Below are 12,684 nucleotides of genomic sequence, written 5' to 3'. Positions count from 1 at the left end.
TCCTAAATGCATCACCAGCTATTGTCTTTACACCCAGTGAAATTTTACTGGTGCCCTAGCAGGAATCACATAAGGAAAAATAAGTCTGGAAGTATCTTTGAATTAAGGGGTAGGGGGAGAATTGGCCAAGTGGGAGGGGCTAAAGGGATGTGGCCCACATTTCTTCAGTCATCCAACAGGTCCATGGGTACAGAACACACACAGTCTTTACTGAGTGCTGGCTCCATGAACCAAGATGTATTCTATAGGCTTGGACAGTAAGATGAATCAGATATGAAGGAACTCATAAACCATGGAGCGACCCTCAAACCACAGGAGGAAGAGGAAGAAGAGGAGGAGGAGGAGGGGGAGGAGGAGAAGGGGAAAGAGGAAGAGGAGGAGGAAAAGGGGAAAGAGGAAGAGGAGGGGAAAGAGGAAGACAAGGAGGGGAAGGAGAAGGGGAGGAGGAAGAGGGGGAGGAGGAGGAGGGGAGGAGGAAGAGGGGAGGAGGAAGAGGGGGAGGAGGAGGGAGGGGGAGGAGAAGGAGGGGAGGAGGAAGAAGGGAGGAAGAGGGGGAGGAGGAGGGAAGGGGAAGAGGAGGGAGGAGGAGGAGGAGGAGGGGGAAGAGAAGGAGGGGAGGAGGAAGAGGGGAGGAAGAGGGGGAGGAGGAAGAGGGGGAGGAGGAGGGAGGGGGAAGAGGAGGGAGGGGGAGGAGGAGGAGCGGAAGGTACAAGAAATCAAGGTTAAGCACCATGGATGCTGCAGGGGGAAGCTGCAGCATTTAGAAGAATGGATTGAATTTGATTAGGGGTGTGGCTAGAGGCCACCAATCTTAAGAGCAGAGTCCAGTGTGTTGGAGGAGGATGCTGGAGAGGAAAATTAAGGAGAGAGATGTGATGAGCTTTAAAACATGGAAACTATTCCTCTTATTGAGAATGTACATTGTTCTTGGTCCTTTCAAAAGGCAGTATTATGTCCCTCACTTCACAGATGATTGAAGCCAAATGGAGGGATTAAGTAACTTGCCCCGAATCAAGAACAGCTGAATTAAAACCCGGATTGCTAGCTCTATATACCACATGTTGTTTGTTGACTCATAAGCAGGACGTGAGTTGACAGATGTGCTTTGGAACATAGGCAGTGTGTGTGTGTTGGGGGGGTGTATTTTAAAGCTACATGAAAAGTAGTTAACTTGTTTAAAATGAAAGCAAAGCATCTGAGGGGATAGCTCAGTGGGTAGAGGCTCCCTGTGCTGACCTGAACCTGCAGGAATAAGGGTCCCAGATGGTGAGGCGTAGAGTGGGAGGACCGGGGATGAGAAGACAAAAGCAACAGCTGGGACTGGGAGGTCTTGCATGAGCTGATGACTTATTCCAAGCAAGTTTATTAAGAAACTCAGCATCTAAGCTGGACAAGATGACACATATTTAATCCCATCAGTGGGAGGCAGAGGCAGGTGGGTCTCTGAGTTTCAGGCCAGCCTGGTCTACAGAGTGGGTTCTAGGACAGTCAGGGCTACACAGAGAAACTCTGACTGGAAAAACCAAACTAAACAAAAAGTACAGCATCTTATACACTATCTGTAGGGGAGAGTGGGCCAAGGTGAGCGGAGAGCTAAATGAGCCAGGGCTGGCAAAGAGAACACAGGATACCTGAGACACAGCTGCCTGAGGACTGACAAACAGCCCCTAAAGGGAGGAAGCTGGCTTCCCCCAGGAACAGAAACCTTAACTACTTTGAAGCCCAGGCCCCAGTCCCAGACCAGACCTTGCCAAGTCTGTCTCTGGGCAAGGACACAGAACAAGATTCCCTTTGTCCCTTTCACCTGGGTCAGCCTGGCTCCCAACACAGAGCAAGCATGAGGACCTGAGTTCAGATCCCTAGCAATCACAGAAAAGCCGAGCATGGTAGCACTTGCTTATCATCCCAGAGATGGGGAGGCAGGAATAGGGGATCCCTGAGATTTGCTAGCCAGCCAGTCTAGTCAAATTGGTCCCAGTGAGAGACGTGGCTGGGGATGTGGCTCAGTGGTTAAGAGCACTTGCTGTATAAGCTGGAGGACCTGAGTTTGAATCCTCTGCACCCATGACAAAAGCTGGTCATGGCTATGCACACTTGCAACCCAGCTCTGTGGGGATGGAGACAGGAGGATCATTGGTGTTTGCTGGCTGCCAGCCTAGCTCTAGGCTCAGTAAAAGACACTGTCTTAAAGGAGCAAGGCAGAGGCTGATAGAAAAGGACCCCTGGCCTCCTCCTCTGATCTCAGTGAACATACACAGATACACACCTGTCACACTTACCCTAGCACACACTTATGTACACAAAACAACACCAAATATCACTGAATCCCCAAAGTGGACCACTCTTGAGGACTGATACCAGAAGTTTACCTTCAACTTCCACACACATGTGCACACACACTTGTACATGAAACACACATGATAGCCATATATCAGTTCCACACACATGTGCACACACACTTGTACACGAAACACACACAATATCAGCATCGAAAAACAATTACATGTGAATTGAGAAGCAAAAAATTAGGACCAAAAAAAATATTAGAACCAAAAGACAAAGGTTTTTTTTTTTTTCCCCAGAAAGTGTTCTTACATTTTATTAGCGTATTAAAAAACAACACTATCTAACCAAAGGAATAGAAGTGACTTCCTAAAGTTTAAGTAGACCTCTAGAGGCCTCGGAGCATGTAGATAGAGAGAGAATCTGTAAGGGACAGGTGTCAAAGCTACAGAATGATCCCCTTCCTCAATATACACATTCAAGAACAGAGACTTGATATTGGGGGGAGGGTGTTGGACTCTGGATTGGGGTTCATCAGGCCATGCTTGCTCACAGAAGCCTTTCCTTTCCACAGCCTCAAAGCCACTGCTGATTGTGAATCTGTATGAGACTCTAGGAAAGAATTCCTGAATTCACAAACCAGACTGACACTACCCATGTTATGGCCACCCTCGGCCCCTTTATCTCCACAGCTGACTCATGGATCCCTGCTGCCACAGGGAGAGACTGGCACCCCCAACTCAGAGCCCACGAGTCTGTAAACAAACTCCCAGGTGCCTAGATTCCAGGAGAATCAGGGGCACCATTCTCATTTCATCAAGGAAGTTCTTGGAGTAGGTTGCCAGTTTCAGGGACACCAGAGGGACCTGTGGTGACACATCTGCCCACCAGACACCAGACTGGGATACCAGAGGGCTACCCGTGGTGACACATCCCACACATGTTAAATGGATACACCTCAGCTAGATGTGTCCTTTCCTCCCAACCCCTCAAATCCTCAGAGTCCCACGGTCCCACTCCAGAATGCCCTCCCCTCCCCCTGCCACCCACAAATCAGAGAGAGACTTGACCACGTGTCCTGCCCCTTTCTCTGAGACCCACAAGATAGGGGAACCAGCCCTGGTTCATGTGCCTGCACTATTGTGTTTTATGAAAAGATAAAAGACAGGGATATGTTTGGTGGGGGCTCTGTAAGGTGTTGGAGAAGGGGGTGCCTCTGTATAAAATATAATATAATTTATTCAGGGCACAGGGAGCTGAGAGAAAGGCAGAGAGAGAATGTGGGGGGGGAGGGGAGAGGGAGGGGGAAAGAGGGGAGGGGGAGTAGACTGAGGTGGGAGAGGGAGACAACCTGGAGAGAGAGGGGAAGGGGGAGAGAGAGGGAAAAGGATAAGGGAGCAAGGGCAAGAGAGTGAGAGAGGAGGCAAGCAGCCCCTTTTATAGTGAGTCGGCATACCTGGCTGTTGCCAGGTAACTGCGGGGCGGAGCCTAGACTAAACGCCAGCTTGCATCCCCGTTCACAGCCCACCTGCTCCTGCCCGTCTCTCCTCCGTGATCTTCTCTTGGACCCAGACGCTAGGCCTTTCAGGAGGGACCTGAGTGATCCGACAGGCTGCAAAGAAGGTAGTTTGTGGAGATACCTATCTCCCAAGCATGAGGCCCTCCCTCGTGCTGCGATTACAAACAACACTGTAATCACACTTTCAACACTGGCAGTTACTGTGGTTTGTTTGTTGTTTTGTTGGTACAGGGTCTGAAGTAACCCAGGCGTGAACTCCCGACTGTCTTTCCTCCAGCTCCTAGTGGCTGGGATTCCACGCATTAGCCGCCACAGCTGGCTAATGATCGGTGGATTTTAATAAGAAGTTACTTGGCAGAAAAGAACACGGGTACAAGGAGTGGAAAAAAATATAGAAGGAAAGGCTGACAGGAAATAGATTTGTAACGAAGCTGGGATGTACCATCTCAGTGGCAGGTGAAAGAAACCATCCTCCTAGGGACTCCTTAAACCCACAGGATAGAACGTGGAACTGTCTTGACCTTTTTTACCCAGGCTGACCATGGTCTGGGAGGCTCAGGATGGAAAGATGTGAGCACCAGTACAGAAAGAAAGGTGCTAAATTCCCAGAGACCCTCCCAGCATATACAAAGAATCAGAAAATACTGAGGAGGGGGAGGGGAGCTCCTGCAATCATTGACTCCCAGACATTTGGAAGATATCCCACTGGCTAAAAGTCCTGCTTTACCTCAGGGACCAAGTGGTGTACTGGTCCAAGCCACAGAGGCGCATCTAGGGTTACTATGACGTTTCACTACAAGATTAAAGTTGGGCTGGTGGTAAGAGAGCACTTTCATCCTGATGGCCCTCAGTCTGACTTGGGTAGTCTCTTGAATTTAGAGGGAAAAAAACCCCATGTGTCCATTAAGAAGTTCATCTCCCATGATTCCAAAATTGAGGTGGTCCAACTGTTGCTCACTGTTCAAGGCTCTGGTAGTGGCTTTGTGTGGGTCCCTTGATTGGTGGCCGCATGGGTGAGATATCTGGGTGAGTGGAAAGCCTCAGGGTGGGCCATATAAGCCCAGGTTCCGGGCAGCTTGGGAGATCCTGGGAGGTTTCCTCTGGGGAAATGGATAGTAAGCTGGTTTTCCAGACCTGTGTGGATTCTTTGTGGAGGAGAGATACTGAGCATTAGAACCTGCTGCCTGCAGTGGGGCACAGCCCTCCTGACTTTGATGCTGGGCTACCTCTGGGATTTTGATTTCCTGCTGTGTCTTCTGATTGTTTTTCAAAACATCAGTGTCTCCCTCTGGAGACAACCTTGGTTCTGGCTCCACAAGGTATCCCTTGGGGTTCCCTTGGTGACCAGCTTCCAGATGGAAGGTTTGAACCAAGCGGTGCAGCTCTAAGTAAGTGTGCCATGGAGTTTCGGGAGCCTGATGGCAGCTTCTGTCCACTTCCTCCAACATCCCCTCAGCCTCAGAGTCAGTTTCTTCTGGCGACAGTGAGCTCCTTCTCTCCTTGTTGATCCAAACAGCACTGGTCATCGATTCAGCTGGAGTAGGCATGGTCCCTTCTAAGAAGAGAAGGCACAGCAGAGTCAACACTGGGAGGTCTCTGGGTGGCTCCCTTTGAGGAAAACTCAGAGATTTCAGATTAAAGGAAGGCCAGACCCTGAATGCCAAGGGGGCCAGATACCCAGAACATTACATATGTGAACTCACACATGCAAACACACATGACCTGGCACATGTACTCTTCCCCAACATATAATTATAATTATTCATAACTCAATAAATATTTACCAAACACTCTCTATCTCTATCTCTATCTCTATCTCTATCTCTATCTCTATCTCTATCTCTATCTCTATCTCTATCTCCTTGTTTATTTGAAGTTCCATAGTATAGCAGTGAGAATACTCACAACCTTATGAATGGGTCCGAATAGAGGGGAAAGGCAGCAAGCAAATACATACATTAAAACTCCAGGTGCTAACTGGAACATGTGCAGAGAGTGAGAGATTTCGTCACTCATTCTTACATGGGATGTCTTCCTCTCAGGCTCAGAGAGCTGTGTGAAAGAGGAGTCAGGAAGATTGCAAAAGCTGGAAGAGATGGATGGCTCCAAGGAAGCAGCATCCTCCAGACACAACAGGGCTGATGCACATGTGAACTCACAGAGACTGTGGCAGCACACACAGGGCCTGCACAGATTCAAGTCAGACAGGGTCCCAGCACTGAGAGTGGGGGGTAGACATGGGTACCCACTCCTAACCAAGAAGCTATCTGCAACTGATACACACGTGCATAGGAAATCTTAGTCTTTTCCAATGAAGTCTTATTGGTTATTATATTAACCACACTTCAGGGCAGGCCCCAGGCCCACAGAAGATTGCCAATATAAAGAAGCTCAATGATAATTATGTAGACTTTTGTCTCATATTGCTTTGTTTGGGCTTTTTGTTGTTGTTGCTGCTGCTGCTGTTGTTTTTAGTTTTTTTTTTTTTTATTGTTGTTGTTTTGTCTTACTGGTTTTTTGCTTATATATTTTGGTTTCCACTTTTGTGTTTTGTGAATTTTTTCTTTGTATGTGTTTTCTTGTTTGTGTTTTAAAGAGAGAAAGAAGGGGTTTGGAGTTGAAGGAGAGGAAAACACGATCAAAATATATTGTATGAAAATATTTTTTTCAATAAACAAACTGAATTCAGTTGCTAACCAGTTTTATGAAAAAACTAAAGTATAAATGGAGGTCAAAAACTTCAGTGAGGGGACTGGAGAGACAACTCAGTTGCTAAGAGCACTGGTTGCTCTTCCAGAGGACCCAGGTTTGATTCTCAGCGCCCACATGAGAGCTCACAACTCTGTGTAACTCCAGTTCCAGGTAATCTGACTCCCTCACACAGACATACATACAGGCAAAACAACAATGTATGTAAAATAAAACTTTTTTTTTTTTAAAGTGCTTCAGTTCTAGGAGATTCTTAGTGTCATTTCTATAAAAAAACAAAACAAACTTTAATGAGAGTGTGTGAACTCTGTCTGGGAAGAAGTGAGAGTTAGTATCTAAGAATGGCAAGGATTGCCAGGAGGTGACTGCACACACCTTGGATCCCACAGCACTGGAGAGACAGAAGCAGGCAGATCTCTATGAGTTGGAAGCAGCCTGGTCTACAGACAGCTAAGTTCCAGGACAGCCAGAGCTACACAAACAAACCTTGTCTCCAAAAACAAAAAACAAAACAAACAAACAAACAAAAAAGAAAAGAAAGAAAGAAAAAGAATGGCAAGGATCAAGGATATATACACAAATATACCAAATATGCATGCACACACACCACAATACACACACACACACAATACCACAACACACACACACACACACACACACACACACACACTCACGGCTGTGATTTAGATCTTAAATATCCCAAAAGTTCTCTGCTAAAGGCTTGGTTTCAGGACTAGGATGAGCATTCTTAGGAGACTGAGAATGTTAGGCCGGTGCCTACTCATAGGAAGTTGTTTCACAGGGACATGCTGTCCAAGAGGATACCGGGATACTAGCATCTTCTCCTACTTTTTGTTTCCTGACAACCAGGAGGAGACACCATCTGCCACCACATGCTCCTGCCAAGATGGATGTGCTGACAAAGTTCCAAAACAACAGGTTCAGGTGACCCTGGAACCAAACCCCTGAGACTATGAGCCAGAATAAACCTTTCCTCCTTTTAAGTTTATTTGTCTGATACTTTGTCTCATGATGTAACGCTGACTAACATACTCCCCTCTGAATGTTGTCCTTAGCTCATATGAGGGTTTGTGATCTAGGCTTCCAATAATGATTTTATCACCTAAGACAGAGGAGAGAATCCATGGTCACTTTACCTAGATGTTTTCAGTGTCTCGTTCTTCTCTGAACGGGCTTCTAAGCTGAGGATGCAGACAGATGAGTCTTCCTTCTCAAGGACTTTTTTCCCCTTCACTTTGTGAAATGTGATAGTTCACTGTAAACTTTTAGAGCATCAGGAATTGTTTGCCTATGGAAATCAGATCCATGCTGAGCCTGGAGTTGTGACCTGGCACTTGTTAGTACCCTCATTGTTAACAAAGTAGAATCTGGGGATGGTACTAGAGGAATGGTGTCACCAAGAAGCCCCTCTGAGTCCCAGCTTGATAAATCCAAAATAATCAGAAGAACTAGAAGAACAGATGCAGACATTTCTGCACACAGGTGCAGCCAGTTCTGCACACAGATACAGCCTTACACACGGCCCCAGGGAAAAGTGATGATCTGTTCTGTCAATAACGTCACTATGCTTTTAGTGTGGCAAGCACACCAGTCTTCAGGAATTAGATACACCGAAGGAATTAGAGAACAAGGAAAGAGGGGAAGGAAAACATAGGAATCTTGTGTCATCCTGAGTCTACCTGGAGAAGGCTCTGGAGGCTGGGGGTGGGGGGTGGGGTGGTCACAGAGCCAGGCAGGTCTTCAGAGCAGGACCTCTTAACTTTCACTTCCAGTTTGATCCATACAGGACAAAGACAAAGAGAGAAACACACACACACACACACACACACACACAGAGAAAGAGAGAGAGAGAGAGAGAGAGAGAGAGAGAGAGAGAGAGAGAGAGAGAGAGAGAGAGACAGAGAGAGACAGAGAGAGAGAGACAGAGAGAGACAGAGAGAGAGGAGGGAGGGGTGGGAGGAAGAAAAGAAGGGAGGGAGGGGGCGACGGCCTCTAGCAAAATAGTGGAACCTTCTGCTAGAGCCTCGAACTACAAAGACTTTAGAATAGGGTCTTCCTTCAACCTTCAAGCAAAAGAGAATATTCACGAACACAGAGACGTTTTATACTGTTTTGTCTTTCTTTTTAAAAAGCCTTTCAAGATTAATTTTATTTTTACGTGTAGAAATGTTTTTGCCTGCATGTACATATGTGTACCACATGCACGCCTGGTGCCTGCGGAGTTTAGAAAAGGATTGAAACTGGAGCGAGAGGGTTGCCAGCCATCCTGTAGGTGCTGGCACGGACCCCAGGTCCTCTGCAAGAGCGACAGGTGCTCTCAGCCACAGCCTCCCATGCCTAATCTTTCCTTCGGCTTTGGTTTGATTTGGTCTGGAGGGGGGATGGGGTAGGTAAACTCAGGCTTTGTTCCAAGCCTCTGTGCATAACTTCTCCATGCTAAAGTGCGATACGTGGTGTGATACCTATCGCTGTAGAATGTAGAACTCTTTGCCTGCCCGAGCCCTGAGTCCTGGCCCAGCCAGTTTCTATATTACATTGGGAGTCCCCATCTTTCTTCTCCAAAGCGGTTCTCTGTGTTTTGCCTGTGGATCCAGTCGGGAGGCTGACTCTCGATCATCCTACTTGGCCTAGCGGGGAGTGCCAAGCCTGCTCACCTGACCGACCAGTCAAGCCAGATCAGAACTAGGAGAAAATGGGCACAGAGACCAGGAACAGTGGCTGTTAGCCAAACGCCTGGCAGAGGCCTCTGTTTCTTTGGCTAAGGGACTGGCTGTGCACAGTCACCCTGATCAAGCTTCCGTGGCTCAGTGCTGACTGGGTCCGCAAACAGCTCTTTAATTCCTCTCCTTGGGACTTTCAGTCACTGGTTCCACCCACAGAAGTTCCCTCCTTCTCCCCAGCACTTGCCCAGCCCTACCTTTAGGGAGCACCATTAGGTGGGCCTGGGTCTTCTGCTGTCTCCTCAGACCTTCATACTGGGCACGAAGAAACTGGATGTTTATAGGAGGCCCTTGACCTGGCGCCTGAGTCCGGGAACCCTCAGCCATTAAGCAGGTCCCCAGTTCCAAGAACTTAGGTAGGGCAGGGCACGGACAGGCCAACCCTTTCATCCGCATCCGGGAGAAAAGCAAACACTGAGGGTTGAGGCAGGGAGAGGGGAGGAGAAAAGAAGGGTAGGTGGTAGAGTGAAAGAAAAAGGGGGAACAGGGAGCAAGGAGAGAAGCTGGCAAGATAAGGGGAGAGAGAAGCTGAAGGGACCAGATTGGGGAGGTGGGGAGAGGAAACGTGAGGAGCTGGAAAGGTTAGTTCTTAACTAAAGAGGGGAGGGGCCGAAAAAGGGGGGAGCAGAAAGTGAAGGAGAGAATGAAGTGAGGAGGAGCGGTCAAGAGCAGAGAGTGGGGAAGTGGGGTGGGTAGGAAGAGGTGGGAAGGGAGTGAGTTGAAGAGCCGCAGGTAGGAGCGAGTTGAGCGAGCGGAGCGAGCGAGCTCTACTGCAGAGCTCTTTTTCAGTCCAGGGAGCTTTTATTCCAGACAGCTTCCTTGAGTGATGGTCAAGTTTAGAATGCAGTTCCAAGAGCTACAGTAAGATTCCAGTTTCCTGGCAGAGCCGAGCTGGTCTCAGGAGTGCCAGGTGCCTGCTCAGTCCACAGACTTTGAACTTGACTTAGCAGGTCTTCAAAACCTGCTGGTTTAATGAGCCGCTACCGCAAAAAGAAACAGCTTCTGCAGCTTCAAAAGCTGGTGTGTACAGGATCACCCTAAGGTCTCCATACAGCTCTCCAGCACACCTCTCAGTCTGACATAGATACAGAGTCCAGGGGAGCCCTGGCTTCCCTCCAGCCCCACCTCTTTGACATTTGAACAGCCTTTGTGGTCTTGGCTTTTTCCAGCTAAGCAACAAGTGGGTGTTTATTTTGCCCACAGCTACTTGCACCCTCACCCTCTTTTTGCCAGCCTTACCATTTGTGCGAATGGCACACTGCTTCTCCTTACACTAGCCTTGTCCTCTCCTTGCTCTGCTTGCTCAAGAGAGTCCGATTCTTTTTCCTAAGGCAATACAGCTGGCCACCTGCCCAGTGCTCTTGCAGAGCAATGGGTGGGGAGATGGGGGAGGGTAAATCTTCAATGAGTAGTGAGGGTTGTTCACTGGGGCCGCTATAACAAAGTCCCACAAACTGGGTGGTTTCAACAACAGACGTTGTTCTGTTTGTTTAAGAGACTATAAATCCAAGATCAAGTGTGAGCAGAGTCGGCACTCCCGGGATCTGGGTGGACGAGTCTGTTCCATAAACCTTGACTAGCTTCTGCTGGCTTGCTTTTGCTACCTGGTGGCCTTTCTTTTATAAAGGAATCACTTCACGTTTGTCTCCTCGGTGATGTTCTCATGTATGTCTCTGTTGAAATCTTCCCCTTTTATAAGGATGCCAGTCACTGGAATATTGCTTAACCTGATAACCCAATCTTAATGTAACTAATAAACGGACTCCCAAGTAGGGCACATTGTAGGCTCCAGATTTAAGATGGCAGCAGGTGAACTGGAGTTGGGGTGGCATGATTTAGTTCCTGTTGGGTAGACCATGACAGTTCCATTCAGGGAAACAGGAAGGAGAGAAGAGATGACCAGGGGGAGGGCAACAGGGGGATTAGTTTTAGATGTTATTGTTGGGGTGTCTTTGACCTTTCTGGTCCTAGGAGGGAGCCAGGTGCTTGGTGGAAAAATTTCACTTGAAAATGCCATTGGTTTGTGAAAATGATGATTTATTATTGGAAAAATGTTATTGTTAGGGATATATAGAATCAAGAGGTGATCCTAGGTTGATCTCTTCCCCTCCCTTCCTTTTAGAAGTTTCTTTTTAGGTTTTTTTCTAGACAGGGTTTCTCTGTGTAGCCCTGGCTGTACCAGAACTCACTTTATAGACCAGGCTGGCTTCTAACTCAGAAATCCACCTACCTCTGCCTCCCACGTGCTGGGATTAAAGGTGTGTGCCACCACTGCCTGGCTCCTTTTAGGAGTTATATGTACATATTTGTATGGATGCACATGTGTGTGTGCATGCATGTGTGCATGGAAGTCAAAGGTTGATGGCAGAGGTCTTCAACCACTGTCCACATTGTTTCTGAGACAGTCTCCTGCTGATCTCGAAATGCACCAATTTGGCTAGGCTGGCTGGCCAGTGCACTCCAAGGACCTACAGGTTTTTATGCTCCCAGTGTTAGGCTTATAGACTCATGTCACCTGGCCTTGCCTTTATGCTAATCCAGGGGGCTGCATTCCACTCCTCATGCTTGCACACAAGTACTTAACCAACTGAGGTATCTCCCCTCCTCCCCTCCCTCCCTTGCCCCTCCTTCTCTCTTTCCCTTAGCTCCTTTCTTCCTTCTTTTAATTTGTCTTGTTTTCTTAAATAAGTCTGGAACTCATGGCTATCCATCCTCCTGTTTCAGACTCCCATCCCCACCGTGAGTGCTAGGATTACCGCCACACTGCCGTGCCTGGCTTTCCTTCTTGTTAGTTTCCCATTAGCACACCGTGTTCACATTGAGACACCCTCCTTTATACTCTCCTATCTGCTGCCTCCTCCTCTCCTATCTCAGGGCTTCCTTCTCTTCTCTGATGGAGGAGCATGTGGCAGACTTTGTTCACATCAGGGCACACCAGAAAGCAGAGAGGAATGGAAACCAAGGGTGGGTATAGTCTCCAATAACCATCCCCTCCCCAACTAATGACCAGTCCCCCAAAGACTCCATAACATAACTTCTTCTTTTAAAAATCTGTTTTGTTGTTTGTTTGTTTGTTTGTTTGTTTTGAGACAGGGCCTCATTACACAGCCCTGGTTGTCAAGAACTCACTCTGTAGACCAGGCTGGACTCACAGCCTCTGCCTCCTGAGTGCTGGGATTAAAGGCACACACAACCACTCCCCAGAAAACTCCATAACCCCTTAAAACAGTATCATCAGCTGGAGACTATGCATTACAGCATGAGCCTTCAGGAGACATTTCAGATTCAAATCATGTCTGATGGACAAGACAGGGAGGGCAGACCTCCTTATCTCCCCTATGGAATAGCACCTGAGCCTTCTATATAGCAGACTGGCTATCTTCCTAGTGACACAGTAAAAGCTACACTGCTGAGTGCCTCCCCTGAGCATCC

General features: G+C 47.9%; 1 protein-coding gene and 1 long non-coding RNA gene across 2 annotated transcripts; one reads left to right on the top strand and one right to left on the bottom strand.

The window, feature by feature from the left end:
• Positions 1 to 3,057: 3,057 nt before the first annotated feature.
• Positions 3,058 to 10,528, bottom strand: C5H9orf152 (chromosome 5 C9orf152 homolog). Its single transcript, XM_034501834.2, has 2 exons — positions 9,450 to 10,528; positions 3,058 to 5,357 (listed from the first exon to the last, which is right to left on the bottom strand). Exons 1-2 carry the CDS (start codon positions 9,646 to 9,648, stop codon positions 4,843 to 4,845), a joined length of 714 nt encoding a protein of 237 aa, XP_034357725.1. The 5' UTR covers positions 9,649 to 10,528; the 3' UTR covers positions 3,058 to 4,842.
• LOC143442442 (uncharacterized) lies at positions 3,770 to 7,515 on the top strand. Its single transcript, XR_013110664.1, has 2 exons — positions 3,770 to 3,906; positions 7,382 to 7,515. It is a non-coding gene; the product is annotated as an uncharacterized LOC143442442 (long non-coding RNA).
• Positions 10,529 to 12,684: the final 2,156 nt, after the last annotated feature.

The sequence above is a fragment of the Arvicanthis niloticus genome, chromosome 5 (genome assembly GCF_011762505.2).
Source record: "Arvicanthis niloticus isolate mArvNil1 chromosome 5, mArvNil1.pat.X, whole genome shotgun sequence".
NCBI classification, from domain to species: domain Eukaryota; kingdom Metazoa; phylum Chordata; class Mammalia; order Rodentia; family Muridae; genus Arvicanthis; species Arvicanthis niloticus.
Note: the sequence above shows the minus strand (reverse complement) of the source record. Positions and strands in the feature narration are given on the sequence as shown.

Excerpts from the sequence above, each read along its gene's own strand:
- C5H9orf152 (XM_034501834.2), bottom strand. The coding sequence starts at position 9,648 with ATGCGGATGAAAGGGTTGGCCTGTCCGTGCCCTGCCCTACCTAAGTTC. Across the intron at positions 5,358-9,449 it reads CCTAATGGTGCTCCCTAAAG|AAGGGACCATGCCTACTCCA; the intron begins GTAGGGCTGGGC and ends TTCTCTTCTTAG.